Source organism: Rana temporaria, chromosome 8 (genome assembly GCF_905171775.1).
Source record: "Rana temporaria chromosome 8, aRanTem1.1, whole genome shotgun sequence".
Classification (NCBI taxonomy): Eukaryota; Metazoa; Chordata; class Amphibia; order Anura; family Ranidae; genus Rana; species Rana temporaria.
In genome coordinates this window covers 15,534,363-15,560,414 of record NC_053496.1, presented here as the reverse complement: position 1 = coordinate 15,560,414, position 26,052 = coordinate 15,534,363, and the positions used below count along the sequence as shown (strand labels likewise).

The window sequence follows — 26,052 nt, the reverse complement described above, 5'->3', positions numbered from 1 at the left end:
CCCCTCCCATATGGAGAGCACCTCAGTTTTTTCATCAGTGTCTAAGGAGGTTGGTCACGTTGAACATGTGCTAAGAAGAAAGCTCTGTTTGATGGTCTTTGCGAGGGCTTAGGAGCTACACAACCAGATCCATACCTCGGGCCAATACTAAACACCAGAGATGGATGGTACCCGGGCCTCGTGGAAAGAAGAAACAAGGTTTGCCTGTAATGTCTCTCTTTGGAGGTCTGGGCTCTGAGATCCAGTCTTTGGTGTACTAATCTAAGTGGCATGAAAAGCTCCTGGCAGAGTCTTCTACAGGTCCAGGAAAGAGGTTCCTTTAAGTAGGGACCCAGAACCCTGAAGGTTAGCACAACATTACCCGCCGTGATGGGTGAAGGCTGGATCTGTTGTTCTCAGCAGTTTTCCTACGGCGGGGATAAGGTAAGTGAAGATCATTTTTTATTATTATTATCTTCTATGAGTAGTTGCATGTCTTACCTTGTTTCCACCACCAGATGGAGTACGTTTTTTTCAAGGGTTGAAAAGCTTGAGAAAGGCCGGTATACAGCAATAGCATAAGTTATCATATCTATCTGTCTACAATTCAAAGTACAAGCATTCATTAAAATCTAAAATATCTACAGGTATTTAGATTGACCGTTTATGATATTCTGTCGGCAATATCCTTCCTTCCGAATACACCATGAAGTGACATTCTGACACTATGTGACCAAAAATTATTGATTTATGAGATTGTTGGAGATCCCATTTCTAAAGCATAGGCATTCATTTGGACCCCCCTCCTCCACCCCTACACACTTTTTGGCTTCAACAGTTTCCACTCCTCTGGGAAGTATATCTGTGGGATTTTGGTCCATTGAGCTAAAGGATTATTTTATGAGAGAAGGTAATGATGCTGGATAGTCACAACAAGTAAATTAATAAAAATGTGTCCTGTTGTACGTGAGAAATAAATCAATAAATCAATAGTAAATAATAAAGTTCCATTGGTGCAAACAAAGATACAACACCAATGCTCGAATATCCTCTAAATGTATTTCTTGCTGTGATACATAACCCGTCTCCGGTCGTGCAAACTTGTTAATCTTCCACCACCTGGATAATTAGTAAGACATCCAATGTGCACAAGTAGTGAATTGTGCTTACCAGACCCGGTTGACCTCTTTAATGAAAAAGACGGTCAGATGCGCTTGAGCAGGATAATGCCTGCAGACATATAAATGGACTGGAGCATGTACAATACCTCACCCTCGGAATGGTGAGATTTTAGAACATGGAATACAAACAGAGAGCTTCCATAGTTATTTTCTGTTTGTATTCCATGTTCTAAAATCTCAACATTCCGAGACTAACAACCACTGGGAAAAAGCAGTCGGAATCGGACTTGGTAATTCAGCTCTTGGATTGGTTCATTGATGCTGCTTTGGTTTTGGCCAATTTTTTAATGTTAATTGCTAGTTTATAGGATATGCACCATATGCAATTATGTAATCATTTAGAAGATTTTTTTTACCAACAAGTGTCACATATGCTCTCTCAGAATCCTCCAGAATATCTTCTGGAACGTTTAAGGAGAACTCCTCTGGGGTTGCCTGAACTAAGATAAGAAGACAATAAACAAAACAAAGTCAAAGCAGTGTCACAGAAATTTGTAAATCTAGATAATAATGATAATTCTTTACCTTGCGCCACTGGAATGCAAATCATGAAATTGTGAGACTTTTCCACTAAGATACCACCAGGCTGAAAACATACAGTACAGTTACTAGACCTATTTATTAGTATATATAGTACAGTTATATAGTACAGTTAATAGACTTAATTATTACTATATAGTGTATATATAGTACAGTTACTAGACCTATTTAGTAGTATATATAGTACAGTTATATAGTACAGTTAATAGACCTAATAAATAATTTGACTTATTTTTGTATACATTTTTTTTTTACTGTTTACTGTTTACTGTTTTTTATCAAAAATTGTTAAGTATAATCTTTTTTATGCTTGCTGCTTCTTTTGTAGTATTTAAACTTCATGCGACACTTCCAAAAACTCCTGAGGAAGCTCTTCTGAGCGAAACATGTAGAGTGAGAAGTGGTTGTACATGTTATTTGGATGGACATGTCTTTATGAACAGCTCTTACATTTTAAAAGAAATATATTCTAAAATAAAATGTATATATTTTTATAAAACTAAGATGTTTTTCTATTTTTGGTACCTTTAAAGTCCCGCCTTCCCATTCTAAAGCATAATGTATACATCTGTGCATTGTGATGCATACTGTATGAACACAGGTCCATTGTGGTGCATTGGGGATGTGAAATAATGTACCATTAAAATCAAGTCACATCATTAGAGTTGGTGCATTACCGCAATCCAAAAATGTGTATTCCACTTCAAAGTTACTCCTTTATTATGCCAGTTTAAACTGTACAGACAGCTTGTGCAAAGAAAAACATAAAAAAACATGCAAATGGTCAGTCAACTCACTTTCACAATAATTGGCTTGATGATGGTGTCGATATTTCCCCGCTTTGGAACAACAGGAATCTCGTTATCACACATGTCTGTTGTACTTATTGCCTCTGTCCTCACTGTGATGTTCACTTCCCCTAGATCAGGACAAAAAAATTAAATAATTGCCAAATATTGATCTAATGCTAACTATCTATTAGATTTGTTGGCTTTGTGCATAGAACGGTGTCTGTGCACCTCCGGGTTCCTGGGGTTGGCTGCTCTCTTACAGTAGGACTGCCCACTCACTGCAAAGTGCTCATTTAGGTTTAGAGCAGTGGTTCTCAACCTGGGGGTCAGGACCCCCTCGGGGGTCAAATGATAATTTGCCAGGGGTCACCGAATCTTGGGCTATTCCTGAAGCCGGCACCACTCTCCCAGCCTTTTTGCAGCCACCCAGCAGGGCTATCCCTGAAGCCTGTGGCTGCCCAGCTGGGCTGTTTCTGGAGCCCGCGGCCACCCACTCAGCCTCTTTGCAGGCGCCCATTCAGTTCACAGCATGGCTGGGGGCAGAGACTAGAGGTCAGCTGACTGGTGAGGAATGTGAAGTGGGATGGGCTGGAGGAGACCCCATCTCTTGATTTTGGCATAAGTGTCACTGCCGAGAGACACCACAAAGTCATGCCTTGGGTGCTGACAACCCACGTTACAATTTTTTTTTTACTGTTAGGGGGCTATTTTACTTACCTGATCCTCTACTCCCCCGACAGCCTCTGTTCTCTTCTACTCCCCTCCACTCCGGCAGTGGACTGCCCCTCCTTGTCCTTATGTCTGATGCAAATCTAGCTACAGGTATGGGTTCCTCATTTGTCTAAATGACTTTAGAGGAATGGAGACTGCTGGAGCATAAGGCCCCTTCCACATGGGGCGGATCTGTTTCAGCAGAGTCCGCCAGCTCAGCGGGAGATCTCTCTGTTGATCTCCGCTGAGCCAGCGGTAGACAGGTCCCTCTCTGCTCGCTGAACGAAAGGGGCTTGTCAAGCTCCGCTGTTTGCTATGGAGTGATTGGACGGAAACGGACAGCATGTCCGTTTTCATCAGATCTCACCCGATCCGCCAGGATGGGTGGCGAACGTACCGTCTGATTTTAGCGGAACGGATGTCAGCGGACATGGTCACCGCTGACATCTGACGCTCCATAGACTTACATGGAGCACCCGTTCAGCTCCGCAGAAAAAACTGACCGTGTGAAAGGGGCCTGAGAAAGAAGAGGCAGTATGATAATGTGATAATGGGTTAAAATTGATATCAATGCAGTTTGGAAATGGATTCAAATATGGCTTCTCCAGAGGTAAATTGTAAAGGGCTATATATTAAAGCGGGGGTTCACCCAAAAAAAATAATTATAATTTTAGACACATTAGATCCAGCATAGTAAGGGCATTTACATTCGGCGTATTTTTTTTTTTTTTTCTCCGAACATACCTTTATAATCTGCTTTTCTCCAGGGCTTCCGGGTTCCGATGACTGCAGAGCTGGGCGTTCCTATCCTTTCGTTGGATGATTGACGGCTTGTGAAACAGGTGACCTGTCGCACAACGCGCGTCACCAGATGTCGGGAAATAGCCGAGCTGCAAGTCGGGACTATACGGCGCATGCGCAATCAGCTCTACACGGCAGGCGCAGGCGCCGTATAGTGCCGACTCTTAGCTCGGGTATTTCCAGAAATCTGGTGACGCGCGTTGTGCGACAGGTCACCTGTTTCACAAGCCGTCAATCATCCAACGAAAGGATAGGAACGCCCAGTCCCGCAAGCATCAGAAGCCTGAGGCAGGGATAGGAACGCCCAGTCCCGGAGAGATCTGAACGCGGAAGCCCTGGACCAAATTGGGATATAAAGGTAAGTGCAGAGAAAAAAAAAAAAACTGCTGGCTGTGAAATAATAGGTATCGTTCTGCACAGCACGGCGCACCACTGCCAGCCTGCCTCCCCTGTGTATCCATCACTCTCAGTGCCATCATGGGGCAGACTGGGCTCAAGGAGCAGCTTCTTTGGGGAAAGTAAAGGGGCCCCCATGCAGCTGGGGCCCCTGGGCAGTGCCCAGGTGTGCCATCTCATTAAGATGGCCCTGTATAGCATCACAGAACAGGAGTATACAGCCCTAGCATCACAGGACAGAGTATACAGCCCTATCATCACAGGACAGAGTATACAGCCCTAGCATCACAGGACAGGAGTATACAGCCCTAGCATCACAGGACAGGAGTATACAGCCCTAGCATCACAGGAAAGCAGTATACAGCCCTAGCATCACAGATCAGGAGTATACAGCCCTAGCATCACAGAACAGGAGTATACAGCCCTAGCATTACAGGACAGGAGTATACAGCCCTAGCATCACAGGACAGGAGTATAAAGCCCTAGCATCACAGGACAGGACTATACAGCCCTAGCATTACAGAACAGGAATATACAGCCCTAGCATCACAGAACAGGAGTATACAGCCCTAGCATCACAGGACAGGAGAATACAGCCCTAGCATCACAGAACAGGAGTATACAGCCCTAGCATCACAGAACAGGAGTATACAGCCCTAGCATCACAGGACAGAGTATACAGCCCTAGCATCACAGGACAGGAGTATACAGCCCCAGCATCACAGGACAGAGTACACAGCCCCAGCATCACAGGACAGGAGTATACAGCCCTAGCATCACAGGACAGAGTATACAGCCCTAGCATCACAGGACAGAGTATATAGCCCTAGCATCACAGGACAGAGTATACTGCCCCATCATCACAGGACAGAGTATACAGCCCTAGCATCACAGGACAGAGTATACAGCCCTAGCATCACAGGACAGAGTATATAGCCCTAGCATCACAGGACAGAGTATACAGCCCCAGCACCACAGGACAGAGTATACAGCCCCAGCATCACAGGACAGAGTATACAGCCCCAGCATCACAGGACAGAGTACACAGCCCCAGCATCACAGGACAGAGTACACAGCCCCAGCATCACAGGACAGAGTATACTGCCCCATCATCAGAGGACAGAGTACACAGCCCTAGCATTACAGGACAGAGTATACAGCCCTAGCATCACTGGACAGAGTACACAGCCCTAGCATCACAGGACAGAGTACACAGCCCTAGTATCACAGGACAGAGTATACAGCCCTAGAAACCGGGGACAGAGTACACACCCCTAGCATTACAGGACAGAGTATACAGCCCTAGCATCACTGGACAGAGTACACAGCCCTAGCATCACAGGACAGAGTACACAGCCCTAGCATCACAGGACAGAGTATACAGCCCTAGAAACCGGGGACAGAGTACACAGCCCTAGCATTACAGTACAGAGTACACAGCCCCAGCATCACAGGACAGAGTACACAGCCCCAGCATCACAGGACAGGACTATACAGCCCTAGCATTACAGAACAGGAATATACAGCCCTAGCATCACAGAACAGGAGTATACAGCCCTAGCATCACAGGACAGGAGAATACAGCCCTAGCATCACAGAACAGGAGTATACAGCCCTAGCATCACAGGACAGGAGAATACAGCCCTAGCATCACAGAACAGGAGTATACAGCCCTAGCATTACAGAACAGGAGTATACAGCCCTAGCATCACAGGACAGAGTATACAGCCCTAGCATCACAGGACAGGAGTATACAGCCCTAGCATCACAGGACAGGAGTATACAGCCCCAGCATCACAGGACAGAGTACACAGCCCCAGCATCACAGGACAGGAGTATACAGCCCTAGCATCACAGGACAGAGTATACAGCCCTAGCATCACAGGACAGAGTATATAGCCCTAGCATCACAGGACAGAGTATACTGCCCCATCATCACAGGACAGAGTACACAGCCCCAGCATCACAGGACAGAGTATACAGCCCTAGCATCACAGGACAGAGTATACAGCCCCAGCATCACAGGACAGAGTATACAGCCCCAGCATCACAGGACAGAGTATACAGCCCCAGCATCACAGGACAGAGTACACAGCCCCAGCATCACAGGACAGAGTACACAGCCCCAGCATCACATGACAGAGTATACTGCCCCATCATCAGAGGACAGAGTACACAGCCCTAGCATTACAGGACAGAGTATACAGCCCTAGCATCACTGGACAGAGTACACAGCCCTAGCATCACAGGACAGAGTACACAGCCCTAGCATCACAGGACAGAGTATACAGCCCTAGAAACCGGGGACAGAGTACACACCCCTAGCATTACAGGACAGAGTATACAGCCCTAGCATCACAGGACAGAGTACACAGCCCTAGCATTACAGTACAGAGTACACAGCCCCAGCATCACAGGACAGAGTACACAGCCCTAGCATCACAGGACAGAGTATACAGCCCTAGAAACCGGGGACAGAGTACACAGCCCTAGCATTACAGTACAGAGTACACAGCCCCAGCATCACAGGACAGAGTACACAGCCCCAGCATCACAGGACAGGACTATACAGCCCTAGCATTACAGAACAGGAATATACAGCCCTAGCATCACAGGACAGGAGAATACAGCCCTAGCATCACAGAACAGGAGTATACAGCCCTAGCATCACAGGACAGGAGCATACAGCCCTAGCATCACAGAACAGGAGTATACAGCCCTAGCATTACAGAACAGGAGTATACAGCCCTAGCATCACAGGACAGAGTATACAGCCCTAGCATCACAGGACAGGAGTATACAGCCCTAGCATCACAGGACAGGAGTATACAGCCCCAGCATCACAGGACAGAGTACACAGCCCCAGCATCACAGGACAGGAGTATACAGCCCTAGCATCACAGGACAGAGTATACAGCCCTAGCATCACAGGACAGAGTATATATCCCTAGCATCACAGGACAGAGTATACTGCCCCATCATCACAGGACAGAGTACACAGCTCCAGCATCACAGGACAGAGTATACAGCCCTAGCATCACAGGACAGAGTATACAGCCCCAGCATCACAGGACAGAGTATACAGCCCCAGCATCACAGGACAGAGTATACAGCCCCAGCATCACATGACAGAGTATACAGCCCCAGCATCACAGGACAGAGTACACAGCCCCAGCATCACAGGACAGAGTACACAGCCCCAGCATCACATGACAGAGTATACTGCCCCATCATCAGAGGACAGAGTACACAGCCCTAGCATTACAGGACAGAGTATACAGCCCTAGCATCACTGGACAGAGTACACAGCCCTAGCATCACAGGACAGAGTACACAGCCCTAGCATCACAGGACAGAGTATACAGCCCTAGAAACCGGGGACAGAGTACACACCCCTAGCATTACAGGACAGAGTATACAGCCCTAGCATCACAGGACAGAGTACACAGCCCTAGCATTACAGTACAGAGTACACAGCCCCAGCATCACAGGACAGAGTACACAGCCCCAGCATCACAGGACAGAGACCACAGCCCTAGCATCACAGGACAGAGTATACAGCCCTAGCATCACAGGACAGAGTATACAGCCCTAGCATCACAGGACAGAGTATACAGCCCTAGCATTACAGGACAGAGTATACAGCCCTAGCATCACAGGACAGGAGTATACAGCCCTAGCATCACAGGACAGGAGTATACAGCCCCAGCATCACAGGACAGAGTACACAGCCCCAGCATCACAGGACAGAGTATATAGCCCTAGCATCACAGGACAGAGTATACTGCCCCATCATCACAGGACAGAGTATACAGCCCTAGCATCACAGGACAGAGTATACAGCCCTAGCATCACAGGACAGAGTATATAGCCCTAGCATCACAGGACAGAGTATACAGCCCCAGCACCACAGGACAGAGTATACAGCCCCAGCATCACAGGACAGAGTATACAGCCCCAGCATCACAGGACAGAGTACACAGCCCCAGCATCACAGGACAGAGTACACAGCCCCAGCATCACAGGACAGAGTATACTGCCCCATCATCAGAGGACAGAGTACACAGCCCTAGCATTACAGGACAGAGTAGACAGCCCTAGCATCACAGGACAGAGTACACAGCCCTAGCATCACAGGACAGAGTACACAGCCCTAGCATCACAGGACAGAGTATACAGCCCTAGAAACCGGGGACAGAGTACACACCCCTAGCATTACAGGACAGAGTATACAGCCCTAGCATCACAGGACAGAGTACACAGCCCTAGCATTACAGTACAGAGTACACAGCCCCAGCATCACAGGACAGAGTACACAGCCCCAGCATCACAGGACAGGACTATACAGCCCTAGCATTACAGAACAGGAATATACAGCCCTAGCATCACAGAACAGGAGTATACAGCCCTAGCATCACAGGACAGGAGAATACAGCCCTAGCATCACAGAACAGGAGTATACAGCCCTAGCATCACAGAACAGGAGTATACAGCCCTAGCATCACAGAACAGGAGTATACAGCCCTAGCATCACAGGACAGAGTATACAGCCCTAGCATCACAGGACAGGAGTATACAGCCCTAGCATCACAGGACAGGAGTATACAGCCCCAGCATCACAGGACAGAGTACACAGCCCCAGCATCACAGGACAGGAGTATACAGCCCTAGCATCACAGGACAGAGTATACAGCCCTAGCATCACAGGACAGAGTATATAGCCCTAGCATCACAGGACAGAGTATACTGCCCCATCATCACAGGACAGAGTACTAGGCATGTGCAATTTTTTAAGTTACGAATACGTTTTCCGTCATTTTTCGTTATTTTAGTTGATTCGTTAACATACGAATGAACGAATGGTTTAGAGCAATTAATAACGAATAACGATATTTTCAAAAAAACGAATATGAAAAACAACGAAGATACGAAAGAAGAAAGAAACGAAAACATAGAAACAACGAAAATACCGAACCCAAAAAAAATAAATAATTACGAAAAACAAAATGAACGAAAATGCAAACTTACTAATATTCGAAGACCGAAAAGAAAACGAAATGCCGAACAAAGACTAAAAAACGAAAATCAAAACTAACGAAAAATAAATTACGGATCTTCGGAAAACTGAAATGAAAACAACGAAAATACAAAATAATGTAAATTAGCTTTGGTTAGTACTAAAATATTTCTGGACATTGACCAATAGCCACTGAGCGCTGTCCCTTTCCTCTGAAGAGGTTTGTTCCTTCCCCCAATGAGCTTCTTTCTCATTACCTCCTGGCTCCTTGTGTCTTTTTCTGTGTTAGACTGCAGTGCATCTAATTTCTAGATTTGTATTTGTAATATCTGACATATTTTAGTTTTCTTCTACGTCAGACTTCATTCTAGACAGGGTGTGTGTGCTAACTAAGACAGTCAAGTCAATCACAGTAAAATCCGAATTACAAAATTACGACGAGTAGTGTGTCGAATAAACGTAAAATGTATTCTAACAGAATTACGAATGCAATAAAATCTACAAAAGTACGTTTTTACAATCAAAGGAAATTAGACATGAAAATACGAATGATCATAAAGCAACGAAAATATATTTCTTACGAAAATACGAATGCGGCATGATGGAAAATATAATGTAAATACGAATAACAAAACAACGAAAATTAAACTAACGTAAAAACGAAGGAACGAAAAAATCATTTTAAAAATACGAACGCGGCAGAATACAAAATATAACGAAAATACGAATCTCGATTCAACGAAAAATAAACTAACAGAAAAAAAACGGAAACGGAAAAAAGAGTGTTACGAAAATACTAAAGAGTACGAATACGATAACTAACGTCTTACGAAATTACGACTCGTTACGAATCACGATAAACGAACAGAAACGAAACAGAAATAAACGAAAATTTTTGCTGTGCACATGTCTACAGAGTACACAGCCCCAGCATCACAGGACAGAGTATACAGCCCTAGCATCACAGGACAGAGTATACAGCCCCAGCATCACAGGACAGAGTATACAGCCCCAGCATCACAGGACAGAGTATACAGCCCCAGCATCACAGGACAGAGTACACAGCCCCAGCATCACAGGACAGAGTACACAGCCCCAGCATCACATGACAGAGTATACTGCCCCATCATCAGAGGACAGAGTACACAGCCCTAGCATTACAGGACAGAGTATACAGCCCTAGCATCACTGGACAGAGTACAGAGCCCTAGCATCACAGGACAGAGTACACAGCCCTAGCATCACAGGACAGAGTATACAGCCCTAGAAACCGGGGACAGAGTACACACCCCTAGCATTACAGGACAGAGTATACAGCCCTAGCATCACAGGACAGAGTACACAGCCCTAGCATTACAGTACAGAGTACACAGCCCCAGCATCACAGGACAGAGTACACAGCCCCAGCATCACAGGACAGAGACCACAGCCCTAGCATCACAGGACAGAGTATACAGCCCTAGCATCACAGGACAGAGTATACAGCCCTAGCATCACAGGACAGAGTATACAGCCCTAGCATTACAGGACAGAGTATACAGCCCTAGCATCACAGGACAGAGTACACAGCCCTAGCATCGCAGGACAGAGTATACAGCCCTAGAAACCGGGAACAGAGTACACACCCCTAGCATTACAGGACAGAGTATACAACCCTAGCATCACAGGACAGAGTACACAGCCCTAGCATTACAGTACAGATTACACAGCCCCAGCATCACAGGACAGAGTACACAGCCCCAGCATCACAGGACAGAGACCACAGCCCTAGCATCACAGGACAGAGAACACAGCCCTAGCATCACAGGACAGAGTATACAGCCCTAGCATCACAGGACAGAGTACACAGCCCTAGCATTACAGGACAGAGTATACAGCCCTAGCATCACAGGACAAAGTATACAGCCCTAGCATCACAGATCAGGGTATATAGCTTAGCCTCACAGATCAGGGTATATAGCTCAATTAAAATGCAGGAAGGGAGAACATAAACAAATCAGTGTAGAGTGGGAGTGTTTACAGGTACATCGTTTGCACCCTGCACACGCCCTAAACGCGGGCAAATCAGCTTCCCAGCTTGCAATCAGCTGATTGTAAGCTGGGAAGCTTCCCATAGACCGCCGTGTGTCAGACGCCTGGACACTCTTAAAGGGCACATTTTTTCTCTTTTTTTTTTTTACAGGCTTGGGGGGCGACGCCGCCCGTGCGCCCCCTATGGACAGGGCGCCACTGAGTAAACCCATCAGTTTAATGGTTTCCCAAAACAGTTCAAGGCATGCCGTAAAGCATAGCTTCTGATCTCAATCAAACTGTCAAGCTATCAAATGGCTGGGGTCATAACTGATCACATGTGCTGCACCATGGGAGCTGCAGATCAAAGGGAAGCTAAGATGACAGCTTCCTTGGCTGTAAAGGATTGGAGGGATTTTTGCCTGCTTTAACCTACAACCACAAAATGAATGCACTTTTAAATCAATGTGTAAACAGTGTTTGGGTAATAGGATGATGTCATTAAAGTAGGGTAGATAAATTTCTCTACCTGCAAATCGTCATTCAGTTATTTGAGCAAATGAAAGTTACCTCTATATCGGACCAATTGTTGCCTGGAAACAGACTATAGTACCAGTAAATGGCACATGAGCCAAGAGTATCTCACCAAGCTTGCTGGCTGTCACATTCCAGTAGAAGGTTTTGCTCTCCTCTGCACACAGGCAGCTGCTGTACTGACAATTGGAGCAAAGTTCCTGTTCCAGTTCCAAAGAAGGCAGCAGGACAGTTTGAACCTAAAACCAAAAAAGAGATAGTTCCAAAATAAGATATATTTGTCAAGCTCTCTGAAGCTTAAAGCAGAACTACACCTTCCTACCTTTTACATTCATGGAAGCTGCCATCTTAGCCCCTGGCCAACCTGATAGCTTATGGAGCTGCACATGTGATCAGTTATGACGCCAGACATTAGGGGCCAGATTCACATAGAATTGCCCTGGCGCAGCGTATCAGAGATACGCTACGCCGCCGTATCTTACCTGGCTCTAAGTCGAATCCAGGAAGATTTTGCGCCGTAAGTTTCGGCGGCGTAGTGTATCTCTCGGCGCGTAGTTCAAATTGGGCGGGTAGGGGGCGTGGTTCATTTAAATGAAGCACGTCCCCGTGCCGATTGAACTGCGCATGCTCCGTTTTGAAATTTCCCGCCGTGCTTTGCGCGAAATGACGTCGCACCGACGTCATTTTTTGAACTTAGATGTGAGTTACGTCCTTTCCTATTCACGGACGACTTACGAAAAAAAAAAAATGTAAAATTCGACGCTGGAATGCCGGCCATACTTTAACATGGCAAGTCTATCTATACGCCACAAAATAGAAGCTTTAACTATACGCCGGGAAAAGCCGACTAGAGACGACGTAAGAGAATGCGACGGCCGCGCGTACCTTCGTGGATCGACAGAAAAAGCTAATTAGCATACCCGACGCGGAAAACGACGCAAACTCCACCCAGCGGGCGCCTGTCAGGACCTGGACTTGAACCTGGGACCTCATCTGTGTCTGGCAGTGAACCTTCTCACTGAGCTATCTGGGATGCTTGACAGCTCCCTGTCTGATCTGCTGGATAAACCCATCTGATCCATTGGACATTCCTGCCTTGTGTCTTGATTGCCTTGAACCTTGAACCCCTTGCTCCTCCCACCAACTTCCTGATATAAGCCTTGTCTCTGCACTTCCTCTTTGCCAGGTTATTGTGCCTTCCCAGCCAGTGCCTTGCGATTTGTCTGCTCTGCTGCCATTGTATCTGCAACCACCTGTGTTTGACCCTCGGCCTGTTCCTGGACTTCTCTATTGCCTGATCCCAATCTGCAACCACCTGTGTTTGACCCTCGGCCTGTTCCTGGACTTCTCTATTGCCTGATCCCAATCTGCAACCACCTGTGTTTGACCCTCGGCCTGTTCCTGGACTTCTCTATTGCCTGATCCCAATCTGCAACCACCTGTGTTTGACCCTCGGCCTGTTCCTGGACTTCTCTATTGCCTGATCCCAATCTGCAACCACCTGTGTTTGACCCTCGGCCTGTTCCTGGACTTCTCTATTGCTTGATCCCAATCTGCAACCACCTGTCTTTGACCCTCGGCCTGTTCCTGGACTTCTCTATTGCCTGATCCCAATCTGCAACCACCTGTGTTTGACCCTCGGCCTGTTCCTGGACTTCTCTATTGCCTGATCCCAATCTGCAACCACCTGTGTTTGATCCTCGGCCTGTTCCTGGACTACTCTACTGCCTGTATACCTGTTATGTCACTGCTATAGCAATTTGGCCTCTGAGCCTGACTCCAGACCGTGACAGCGCCAAAGTATTGCACCTACGATCCGAAGCCGTACGCCTGTCGGATCGAAGCCAGAAGCCGTCGTATCTTGGTTTGAGAATTCAAACTAAAGATACAACGCAGCAAATTTGAAAGTACGCCGGTGTATCAGTAGATACGCCGGCGTACTCTCACTGTGAATCTGGCCCTTGATGTCTTGACAGTTGGGCTGAGAACAGGAGCAACTGTGACAGTTATCATTCATGGCATGCCTTGAATGTAACTATTTTTGGAACTATCAAATGAACCTGTCAATGAATTCTGAATTATTTCAGAAGCATCTCAAGCTAATGTCAAAGAATGCACCACACTTAGACAATGATAATTGGGCTGACTTTTGGGTTCTACTGTTCAAAACATTTGCTTTTTTTACGTGACAGATGAATTCAGTTTAAAATTTGGTCCTGTCCAAAGATAATACCATATTGGAGGGGAGTACGGAATATTATTCAAAAATTCACTGATTATAGGATACCCGAGGATCCAGCTTTTTTCCTATTTCCCTCCCAATGTGTTTCGACATGCACAGTCATGGTCTTCCTCAGGGGGATTATTTACTTTAAAAAAAAAAATATATATATATATATATATATATATAAACTCAGAATTCAAAGTATTTTATAATACACAAACATCTGTGTGCACACAAATGGTATATTTACAGCTAAACAATGGAATTTGGAAGAAGAATCCTAAAATCAGAAATGTAAAAGAAGTTTTAGAAGAGTAAATAATCCCCCCTGAGGAAGACCATGACTTCCTCAGGGTCGAAACGCGTTAGTGTACTAATGTGGCTGGCATTCTGTAATGTAATTGTCATGGATATGCAATAAAGTCTGGCAGCTTACCTGATCTCCATGTGTTCATTAGAGGCCTGACCCTCCTTCTGACTGTCTTTTATCACCTTCCTCCCTGTATTGCTCCACCCTAGGCCATCCCAGGAAGCCTATATTAACCACTGCACTGCTAGTCTGCTTTGCTGTTCAACCGTGTTGTTAGCTTTAGTTCCTGTCTGCAGTGTGCTACGATTATCTTCCTGTGTACCGTTTTTGGCTCGTCCCTGACTTCTCCTGTTTGCCTGTGATCCTGACCTTTTGCCTGTCTCTCAGTTACCCTTGTCTGCCTGTTGCCCTGACCTCGGCTTACCCATCACTACCGCTTGTCCTCCTTACTGCTTCCCCTCTCTCCCTGCGGAGCGTGACCTAGGGGATCCCAGGGGTCGCGACCTGGATCCAGCTTCGGCGAAGGCCATCCTCACCACTAGAGGCTCTGGTGAACACAAAGCTGGGTCTTAGACTCCGTGCCCTGGGCGATCTTGGGCTCACGCTTCCTCTCTAATCGCAGCAGTCGGCCATAGGGTTCAATACCCTGTGGTGCATCCCTGACACCAACGGGGTGCACTTGTCACCTGGCCATAGGTGACCTGACAGTAATGTTTTGCTCCACGGTGTCAATATCGCTATATATCATGGAATGTGCTTTGTATTCTATAACCAGAGCTCATATTTAACCAAATACATGTTATTGAAATTTACCTTGGCACAATAAATATTTTTTTATCAATAGTTAATCGTTCTTCATGAATATAATTTGCTGCTAAATAACCCCTTGGGGGGGGGGGGACCATCCCATACTGCGATTTTTCAGGGCGTGTGCAGCCTAATTATCCAGACTCTCACATGTGTGTTTGCTCCATTTAAAAGGAACCCCTAGCAACCTATGGAGGAATCTTAGGTTTCCACAGAATTGTGATGGAGAATAGCTGGAGTACAGGGTTGGAGTAGAGGGTTGTGGTACAGGGTTGGAGTACAGGGTTGGAGTACAGGGTTGGGGTACAGGGTTGTGGTACAGGGTTGGAGTACAAGGTTGGAGTATAGGGTTGGAGTACAGGGCTGGAGTACAGGGCTGGAGTACAGGGTTGGAGTACAGGGTTGGAGTACAGGGTTGGAGTACAAGGTTGGAGTACAAGGTTGGAGTACAGGGCTGGAGTACAGGGTTGGAGTACAGGGCTGGAGTACAAGGTTGGAGTACAAGGTTGGAGTACAAGGTTGGAGTACAGGGCTGGAGTACAGGGTTGGAGTACAGGGTTGGAGTACAGGGCTGGAGTACAGGGTTGGAGTACAAGGTTGGAGTACAGGGTTGGAGTACAGGGCTGGAGTACAGGGCTGGAGTACAAGGTTGGAGTACAGGGTTGGAGTACAGGGCCGGAGTACAAGGTTGGAGTACAAGGTTGGAGTACAGGGCTGGAGTACAGGGTTGGAGTACAGGGTTGGAGTACAAGGTTGGAGTACAGGGTTGGAGTACAGGGTTGGAGTACAGGGTTGGAGTACAGGGTTGGAGTACAAGGTTGGAGTACAGGGCCGGAGTACAGGGTTGGAGTACAAGGTTGGAGTACAGGGCTGGAGTACAGGGTTGGAGTACAGGGTTGTAGTACAGGGTTGGAGTACAGGGTTGGAGTACAGGGCCGGAGTACAGGGTTGGAGTACAAGGTTGGAGTACAGGGCCGGAGTACAGGGTTGGAGTACAGGGTTGGAGTACAAGGTTGGAGTACAGGGCCGGAGTACAGGGTTGGAGTACAAGGTTGGAGTACAGGGCCAGAGTACAGGGCTGGAGTACAAGGTTGGAGTACAGGGTTGGAGTACAGGGCCGGAGTACAGGGCCGGAGTACAGGGTTGGAGTACAAGGTTGGAGTACAGGGTTGGAGTCCAGGGTTTGCGTACAAGGTTGGAGTACAGGGTTGGAGTACAGGGTTGGAGTACAAGGTTGGAGTACAAGGTTGGAGTACAGGGCTGGAGTACAGGGCTGGAGTACAGGGCTGGAGTACAGGGTTGGAGTACAAGGTTGGAGTACAAGGTTGGAGTACAGGGTTGGAGTACAGGGCCGGAATACAAGGTTGGAGTACAAGGTTGGAGTACAGGGCTGGAGTACAGGGTTGGAGTACAGGGTTGGAGTACAGGGTTGGAGTACAGGGCTGGAGTACAGGGTTGGAGTACAAGGTTGGAGTACAGGGTTGGAGTACAGGGCTGGAGTACAGGGTTGGAGTACAAGGTTGGAGTACAGGGTTGGAGTACAGGGCCAGAGTACAAGGTTGGAGTACAAGGTTTGAGTACAGGGCTGGAGTACAGGGTTGGAGTACAAGGTTGGAGTACAGGGTTGGAGTACAGGGTTGGAGTACAGGGTTGGAGTACAGGGTTGGAGTACAAGGTTGGAGTACAGGGTTGGAGTACAGGGTTGGAGTACAGGGTTGGAGTACAGGGTTGGAGTACAAGGCTGGAGTACAGGGTTGGAGTACAGGGCTGGAGTACAGGGTTGGAGTACAGGGTTGGAGTACAAGGTTGGAGTACAGGGCTGGAGTACAGGGTTGGAGTACAAGGTTGGAGTACAGGGCCGGAGTACAGGGTTGGAGTACAGGGTTGGAGTACAGGGTTGGAGTACAGGGTGGTTGGAGTACAGGGTTGGAGTACAGGGTTGGAGTACAAGGTTGGAGTACAGGGCCGGAGTACAGGGTTGGAGTACAGGGTTGGAGTACAGGGTTGGAGTACAGGGCTGGAGTACAGGGTTGGAGTACAGGGTGGTTGGAGTACAAGGTTGGAGTACAAGGTTGGAGTACAGGGTTGGAGTACAAGGTTGGAGTACAGGGTTGGAGTACAGGGCTGGAGTACAGGGTTGGAGTACAAGGTTGGAGTACAGGGTTGGAGTACAGGAATGGAGTACAGAGTTGTAAATATAAGAAATACAATAAGAAAAATCTGTAAAGTTTTTAGAGATAATCTGGATTGGTTTTACCTTGATACATTGCTGCAAGTAGTTGAACACGGAAGCCTTCAGAGTAAAGGACTCTCCTCTAACTACAGAGTATGGCAGAGCAAGCTCCACAAAGAAAGGTTGGAAGACTCTGAGAGGCACCGAGGGCGACAAGCCAAATCCATCGGGTCCCATACACATAGCTCCTGCATTCCAGTCTGTGATTGTATCTGGAACCGGCCGATGGAGCTCTACAGTGCCAGAGTTCCTGAAACAAACAGCACATCATCATCAGAATAGGTGCAGGAACTCCTCCCTTCCAAGTCACCCTTGACTCCACCCCCTACCCACCTCCGAGCACCGTCCCTTGGTTCCACCCCTTACCCACCCCCGAGCACCGTCCCTTGGTTCCACCCCTTACCCACCTCCGAGCACCGTCCCTTGGTTCCACCCCTTACCCACCTCCGAGCACCGTCCCTTGGTTCCACCCCCTACCCACCTCCGAGCACCGTTCCTTGGTTCCACCCCTTACCCACCTCCGAGCACCGTCCCTTGGTTCCACCCCCTACCCACCTCCGAGCATCGTTCCTTGGTTCCACCCCTTACCCACCTCCGAGCACCGTCCCTTGGTTCCACCCCCTACCCACCTCCGAGCATCGTCCCTTGGTTCCACCCCTTACCCACCCCCCAGTACCACCCCTTTTAGAGAATACAGAAACAAGTATCATTTTGTGGTGCCAATAATTTTGTATGGAATTTGTTAATGATAACAAGAAAGGCAGTAAAATAGATCTAGAAACAATGGACACCCCAGCGACAATAGATCCTCCAGCAACCAGCAGATCCCTCCCAGCAATGATTGACCCCCCTGCAACATAAGACCCAACCCCAGCAACAATATATCCCCCCAACAGCAACAATAGACCCCCCCTGCAAAAATAGATCCCTCCAGCAAAAATAGATCCCCTCCAGCAAAAATAGACCCCCCCTGCAAAAATAGATCCCCTCCAGCAAAAATAGATTCCCCAGTAGCCAGCATCAATAGACCCTCCAACAGCCAGCAGATCTCTCCCAGCAACGATTGACCTCCTGCAAACATAAGACCCAACCCCAGCAACAATATATCCCCCACCAGCAACAATAGACCCTCCCTGCAAAAATAGATCCCCTCCAGCAACAATAGATTCCCCAGTAGCCAGCATCAATAGACCCTCCAACAGCCAGCAGATCTCTCCCAGCAACGATTGACCTCCTGCAACATAAGACCCACCCACAGCAACAATAGATCCCCCACCAGCAACAATAGACCCCCCCTGCAAAAATAGATCCCCTCCAGCAAAAATAGATTCCCCAGTAGCCAGCATCAATAGACCCTCCAACAGCCAGCAGATCTCTCCCAGCAACGATTGACCTCCTGCAACATAAGACCCAACCCCAGCAACAATTAATCCCCCACCAGCAACAATAGACCCCCCTTCAAAAATAGATCCCCTCCAGCAACAATAGATTCCCCAGTAGCCAGCATCAATAGACCCTCCAACAGCCAGCAGATCTCTCCCAGCAACGATTGACCTCCTGCAAACATAAGACCCACCCACAGCAACAATAGATCCCCCACAAGCAACAATAGACCCCCCTTCTAAAATAGATCCCCTCCAGCAACAATAGATTCCCCAGTAGCCAGCATCAATAGACCCTCCAACAGCCAGCAGATCTCTCCCAGCAACGATTGACCTCCTGCAAACATAAGACCCACCCACAGCAACAATAGATCCCCCACCAGCAACAATAGACCCCCCTTCAAAAATAGATCCCCTCCAGCAACAATAGATTCCCCAGTAGCCAGCATCAATAGACCCTCCAACAGCCAGCAGATCTCTCCCAGCAACGATTGACCTCCTGCAACATAAGACCCACCCACAGCAACAATAGATCCCCCACCAGCAACAATATACCCCCCCTGCAAAAATAGATCCCCTCCAGCAAAAATAGATTCCCCAGTAGCCAGCATCAATAGACCCTCCAACAGCCAGCAGATCTCTCCCAGCAACGATTGACCTCCTGCAACATAAGACCCAACCCCAGCAACAATTAATCCCCCACCAGCAACAATAGACCCCCCTTCAAAAATAGATCCCCTCCAGCAACAATAGATTCCCCAGTAGCCAGCATCAATAGACCCTCCAACAGCCAGCAGATCTCTCCCAGCAACGATTGACCTCCTGCAAACATAAGACCCACCCACAGCAACAATAGATCCCCCACAAGCAACAATAGACCCCCCTTCTAAAATAGATCCCCTCCAGCAACAATAGATTCCCCAGTAGCCAGCATCAATAGACCCTCCAACAGCCAGCAGATCTCTCCCAGCAACGATTGACCTCCTGCAACATAAGACCCACCCACAGCAACAATAGATCCCCCACCAGCAACAATATACCCCCCCTGCAAAAATAGATCCCCTCCAGCAAAAATAGATTCCCCAGTAGCCAGCATCAATAGACCCTCCAACAGCCAGCAGATCTCTCCCAGTAACGATTGACCTCCTGCAACATAAGACCCAACCCCAGCAACAATTAATCCCCCACCAGCAACAATAGACCCCCCTTCAAAAATAGATCCCCTCCAGCAACAATAGATTCCCCAGTAGCCAGCATCAATAGACCCTCCAACAGCCAGCAGATCTCTCCCAGCAACTATTGACCTCCTGCAAACATAAGACCCACCCACAGCAACAATAGATCCCCCACAAGCAACAATAGACCCCCCTTCAAAAATAGATCCCCTCCAGCAACCATAGATTCCCCAGTAGCCAGCATCAATAGACCTTTCCAGCAGCCAGCAACAAAGACCCCTCCCTCAACAGTGCATCCCTCCTAGCAATGACTGACCCCCCCCAGCAGCAATAGCTCCCCCACGAGCAACGGAAGGACTCCCCAGCAACAATAGACTCCTTTCCCTTGCAAAATAGATCCCCTCTAGCAACAATAGATCCCCCAGCAGGCAGCATCAATAGACTCTCCAGCACCCCCCAGAACCTCTTTCCATTACATACATTCATGTAAAATATAAGGTACAGCGCTATACAGAAGTGAAAAAGTGATGATCATATGAAGACCATGTGTGACATGGATAATAAAAGATCTGTGGTCATGTAAAGGAAATTGACCGTGAAGGTGAAAAGTTCAATCTATAAAGTCCATAAAGGTGAATCATCAAAGTGAACGAATAGAATCCTCTTCCACCAAGAAGCCACCCAGTGAGTGAGATGTAGTCTCCTTACCGGAAGATATTGACCGTTATGACAGCGGTCTCACGGGCTCAGGGATGATTATAGTCTTCCCAAGCAGACTTCCCCAAAAACAGACAGGCAATATGGATAGTGACTCCACAGCGTTTGTTCCACAAGGTGAATGGGTGCTTCAGAGACTCATGAGATAAAAACAAAAAAACAACCCATAGCGTGATACTGTAAACAAGCGGGTTTAATGGGCTAATAAAAGTTGCACTTACAGTTGGTGGTTTGAAAACAGCGCAATAGTGCAAAGGAAAAGGGATGCGGCGTCTCCTCTGTTCCGCTCCTGTGTGTTGGGCTCCGTGCTGTGTACTTCCGTGACCGAATGGGCGTGATGACGTTCCACTGCTTAGGCCACACCTACGCGTTTCGTCGGAGACAGGCTGAGCCTATCCCCGACGACGTCTTATGATGATGAAACGCGTAGGTGTGGCCTAAGCAGTGGAACGTCATCACGCCCATTCGGTCACGGAAGTACACAGCACGGAGCCCAACACACAGGAGCGGAACAGAGTCACTATCCATATTGCCTGTCTGTTTTTGGGGAAGTCTGCTTAGGAAGACTGGGGCAAATCCACAAAGCAGATGCGCCGACTTAACTCAAGATTTCTAATTTTACTCCGTGCGTATCTTTGCGCCCGATCCTCAAAACGAAAAATCCGGTTTTTCCGTCCTACCTAAAATAATTACTCCGGCGCATCCTCTGACGCAAATTACGCTAGTCACGCCGCTTTATTTGATAGGCAAAGATGCAAATGAGGGAGATAGGGCGATCCTCAAAATTAAGTGTGTGCGCCGTAGATTACGCCCTGTGCGCCGTAGATAACGCCCTGTACGCACCTGTTAGTTTTCTGGAGCAAAATTAGACTTTATAAAAGCAGCCCTAATTTTACACCAGCCCTGTAAAGGTCTGCTGAAGCAACACCATTTAGGAAGAGCTGCCAACACTTCTTTGCTTGACTTCATTGTGACTGCCAAAATGCCCGGGCCATCAATGATTATAACGGCACTCGCAACTTTACAGGCGCAGAGAAGGAGGAGGGCACAGAGGAGGAGGAGGAGGGCACAGGAGAGGGTATACCGCCCACGCCAAGATCTCTTTGGCATGACTGCGTCTGAGGTCATTGGCAACTTCAGATTTAACCAGGAAGCCATCCTGGACTTAACCAGGATCCTGCAGGATGATCTGAACACCCCAACCCAACGATCCCATGGCCTGCCAGCTCACATTAAAGTTATGGCCACCCTGCATTTTCTGGCCACTGGGTCTTTTCAAAGAACATGTGGAGGTCTGGCTGGGATGGTACAGTCCTCGATGAGCAGGTGTGTGCACCAGGTTGTCCCTGCAATACTGAGACGCATGGGCAGTCAATTTGAAAAGCCCACCCAGGAGGACCAGCGAATGAAGAGCATGGCCGACTTTTATCAGATTGCCCGATTCCCACGGACCATCGGGGCCATTGACTGTACCCATGTGGCACTACAGCCCCCCCATGATACAGAGCACTGGTTCAGGAATCGCAAAAACTGGCATTCCATAAATGTGCAGGTAATCGTAGATGCCCATGGCCTCATCTGGCATGTCTGTGCCAAATTTCCAGGTTCGTGCCATGACAGCTACATCTTCAGGCAGACCAACATATCACGTGAATTGGAGCAGAACGTGTATGGAGACAGCTGGCTGGTTGGTGAGTGACATGTGTGTCAGGTATGACTGTCCCCCCCCATGATGCAGACATCACAAGGGGCACATGCATGACTAATATGTCCCTTCCAGGTGACTCTGGATATGCCCTGGGACCTCACATGATGACCCCCTTCAGGAACCCCCAAACCCCAGGAGAGCAACGCTACAACGAGGCTCATATTCGCACCCGGGCAGTAGTGGAGCGTACATTTGGGCTGCTGAAGTCCCGCTTCAGATGCCTGGACAAGACTGGGGGTACACTGTTGTATTCCCCAGACTTTGTGTGCCAAATAATAGGGGCTTGTTGCATTCTTCACAACTTTGCAATGAGAAGGGGACTGGAGATTAACTTACGTGCTGACCTGACCCCCCACCCAGGCAATCCCCCCCTAGCCCACTCTACCCGGTCTACTGAGGGCACAGTAGCCAGGAGACGCCTCGCAGAAGGCATCTTTTCTCAGTAAATGGCCATAAATCATGTCACAATGATATTATTTGTTTTCACTGCAAACGCACATGAATTATGTGACAATGATATTATTTGTTTTCACTGCAAACGCACATGAATTATGTGACAAGGAGAATGTTGCTTTGCACAGTAAACGCACATGATTAATGACACATTGAGAATGTTTTTGTCTCTGGAAACGCACATGATTTATGTCACAATGAGAATGCATGAATGCACACCACTGTGGTCCCTAGCACAGACACATCACATGCACATCGAATTGGATTAGATCCAAGTACCCCCCCCCCCTTTGGTACTTGGGAGCAGTAACGCCCCGCCACGGCTCCAATTATGTCACTGTGCATTCATACACCATTCAGGAACCTAGGATGACTTCTCCCTGGTCCTGGGGATCCCTTCTCCACCAAAACTGAGGGTGACACCCTTATGTTGTCAGGAATGCCACCCCCCCACATTCACACATCATTCACACACATAAACCAAATCATAAGTACAGTATAATAAACAAAATTATAAAACCAAAAAAAAAAAAAAAAAAGTACCCCTGGTATTTAAGTCCGGCGGCGAGTGCTCCGTCTGGGCTGCCCACGGGCAGGGGCACGGGCACGGCCACAGGCACGGCCACGGGCACCTGGAGGATCTTCACGGGGGGGGAGCAGGGGAGGGAGTATCTTCATTGGGGGGGGAGCAGGGGAGGGAGTATCTTCATTGGGGGGGAGCAGGGGAGGGAGTATCTTCATGGGGGGGGGGAGCAGGGGAGGGAGGAGCCTCCCCTGGTGTCTGACCTCCGGCTGGCCTGCCCTCCAAGGCCACTGCTATCCTGTTCAGGCAGTCAGTGATGGCAGCCGTATTGGCCTGGCCAGCCCGTGTGTTGTCCTGCACAGCCCGGGTGTTGTCCTGCACAGCCCGGGTGAGGGCAGTCACCTCCTGGCCCACGCCCGTTGTGGCGGTATGCAGGGACCACAAACAGGTGATGACACCCAATGAATTGGTGGCCACATCACTGAGTGACTCCCTCATTACATCAAGGCTGTGCTCCATCTTGGCCATAGTTTTTTTGATGTCACCCAGACTGCGGGTCTGCTGGGCATTGTCCCTCAGCAGACTGGCCGGCAGATGCTCAGACCCCCCCCTGGTCTCCTGGGTCGCCATCCTGCCTACCCCTGAGGCTTGTGGCCAGGTAGGAGGGGATAGAGTGACCCTTGTGGGTTGCGGCATGTTGTGGGAGGAGTGGGAGGGGCTACCCCTGATGGTGGCCTGACTGGTGCCAGCCTCTGGGGTAGCCTCTGGGGTAGCCTCTGGGGGAGCCTCTGGGGGAGCCTCAAGGGGAGCCTCAAGGCTAGCCTCAAGGGTATCGTCAAATGTCATGAGATCTGTGGCAATAATGATTTCCCGGCCAATCTGGAGATCTTCTTCCTCCTCCCCCTCATCCTCCTCCCCCTCATCCTCCTCCCCCTCAGCCTCCTCCCCCTCAGCCTCCTCATGAGGGGAGGTTTGGCCACTCCCCTCCCCTGGGGACTTCTCAACAGCCTCCTGTCTTTGGGGTGGTGCAGCAGCCTGGCCTGATGGCCCAGCAATCTCCTGGTCATCTGTGGAAGACACCAAACAATCACAGGTTTGAGGATCCACACACTTGGCACATGTTCCCTTCCCCCACCCACACATGCTAATCACCAAATAGAAAAACAAAAAGCTTACCTGGCCTCACAGGAACATCAGACTGATAACCAGGCAGGCCCACCACCTGCTCTGGCTCGAAACACCGGGCCACTGCCCATTCCTCCTCAGTCAGCCGGATGGGGCATGGTCCCCCTCCTCCAGTGCCCCTCCTATGCGCAGTGAGCTTGGCCACCTTATTGCGGACCACGCTCCTCAGATCATTGATCTTTTTCTTAATGCCAGCGGGGGTCCTCGTCTCCCCTCCCCCCGCCGCATTTATGTGATCTGTTATTTTTGCATATATCCTCTTCCTTTGGGCCGGGGAGGTGTTCCGGCTATCAGGCCCATGTAAATATCTTCCATATTGGATGATATACCTGGCAAGGATTTGCTTTTCAACATGGGAAAAATTCAGCTTCCTGCGTTTGGGAGCCATCACAAACACCACACAGCAACAAGAAAACAAACAGGACAAACACACAAAAATACACACCAAACAAATACACAAAAATACACACACAAGCAGACAGCTACTACAAAGTCAAATACAAACACACAAAAACCAAACACAAAATCCAAGCAGAAAAAAACAAAACAAAAAAATTAGCAGAAATACCAATTAGTAGTACCAACAAACACTGACAAACTAAGAGCAGAAGCAAATTGCTCATGGAAGGGAACACAGGGAAATACTTTTGCAAATGAAGTGTGTTTGACTGGAGCTAGTTAAGCACAGGGCGATCCTCAAACTAAGTACACTTGGCCTTTTACCTATCTCACTGATTGCGCCAAGCAAAGTTCTGCACATGCGCAGTGAGCAGCAGATTCCTGCGCGCATGCGCAGTACGGCCGGACCTTCATTTGCATGGGGTCACGGCTCATTACAATGAAGCACGCCCACTTCCTTCCCACTTGCCATAACCCCGCCTTACGCCTCCGAATTTAGGTTACGGCAGGCGCAATTTTGTGCGCAAATGCGCTGTGGATACGGCAATTACGACACCAACTTAGGGCGCCGTAACTTAAATGACATAAGTTTTAAAAAACTTATTTTGCGCCGCTGGCTGTGGATTTGGCCCACTATAATCATCCCTGTGCCCATGAGACCGCTGTCATAACGGTCAATATCTTCCGGTAAGGAGACTACATCTCACTCACTGGGTGGCTTCTTGGTGGAAGAGGATTCTATTCGTTCACTTTGATGATTCACCTTTATGGACTTTATATATTGAACTTTTCACCTTCATGGTCAATTTCCTTTACATGACCACAGACCTTTTATTATCCATTAGTGTTGAGCAGAATACGCCATATTCGATTTCGCGATATATCACGAATATATAGCCGAATATTCGAGAAATATTCGCTAAATTCGAATATTCGTGATATTCTATCGAAATGAAATGTTTGCGAAATTTCGCTA

General features: G+C 48.2%; 1 protein-coding gene across 1 annotated transcript in view; it reads right to left on the bottom strand.

The window, feature by feature from the left end:
* Nucleotides 1–26,052, bottom strand: part of LOC120910374 (alpha-1-macroglobulin-like) — a 150,196-nt gene that overhangs the window by 57,436 nt on the left and 66,708 nt on the right. The window contains exons 18-22 of the mRNA XM_040322133.1: nt 17,559–17,784; nt 12,073–12,199; nt 2,498–2,619; nt 1,686–1,746; nt 1,517–1,600 (exon numbers count right to left, since the gene is read on the bottom strand). Coding sequence (XP_040178067.1) covers nt 1,517–1,600; nt 1,686–1,746; nt 2,498–2,619; nt 12,073–12,199; nt 17,559–17,784 — 620 coding nt within the window. The remainder of the gene's footprint in view (nt 1–1,516; nt 1,601–1,685; nt 1,747–2,497; nt 2,620–12,072; nt 12,200–17,558; nt 17,785–26,052) is intronic.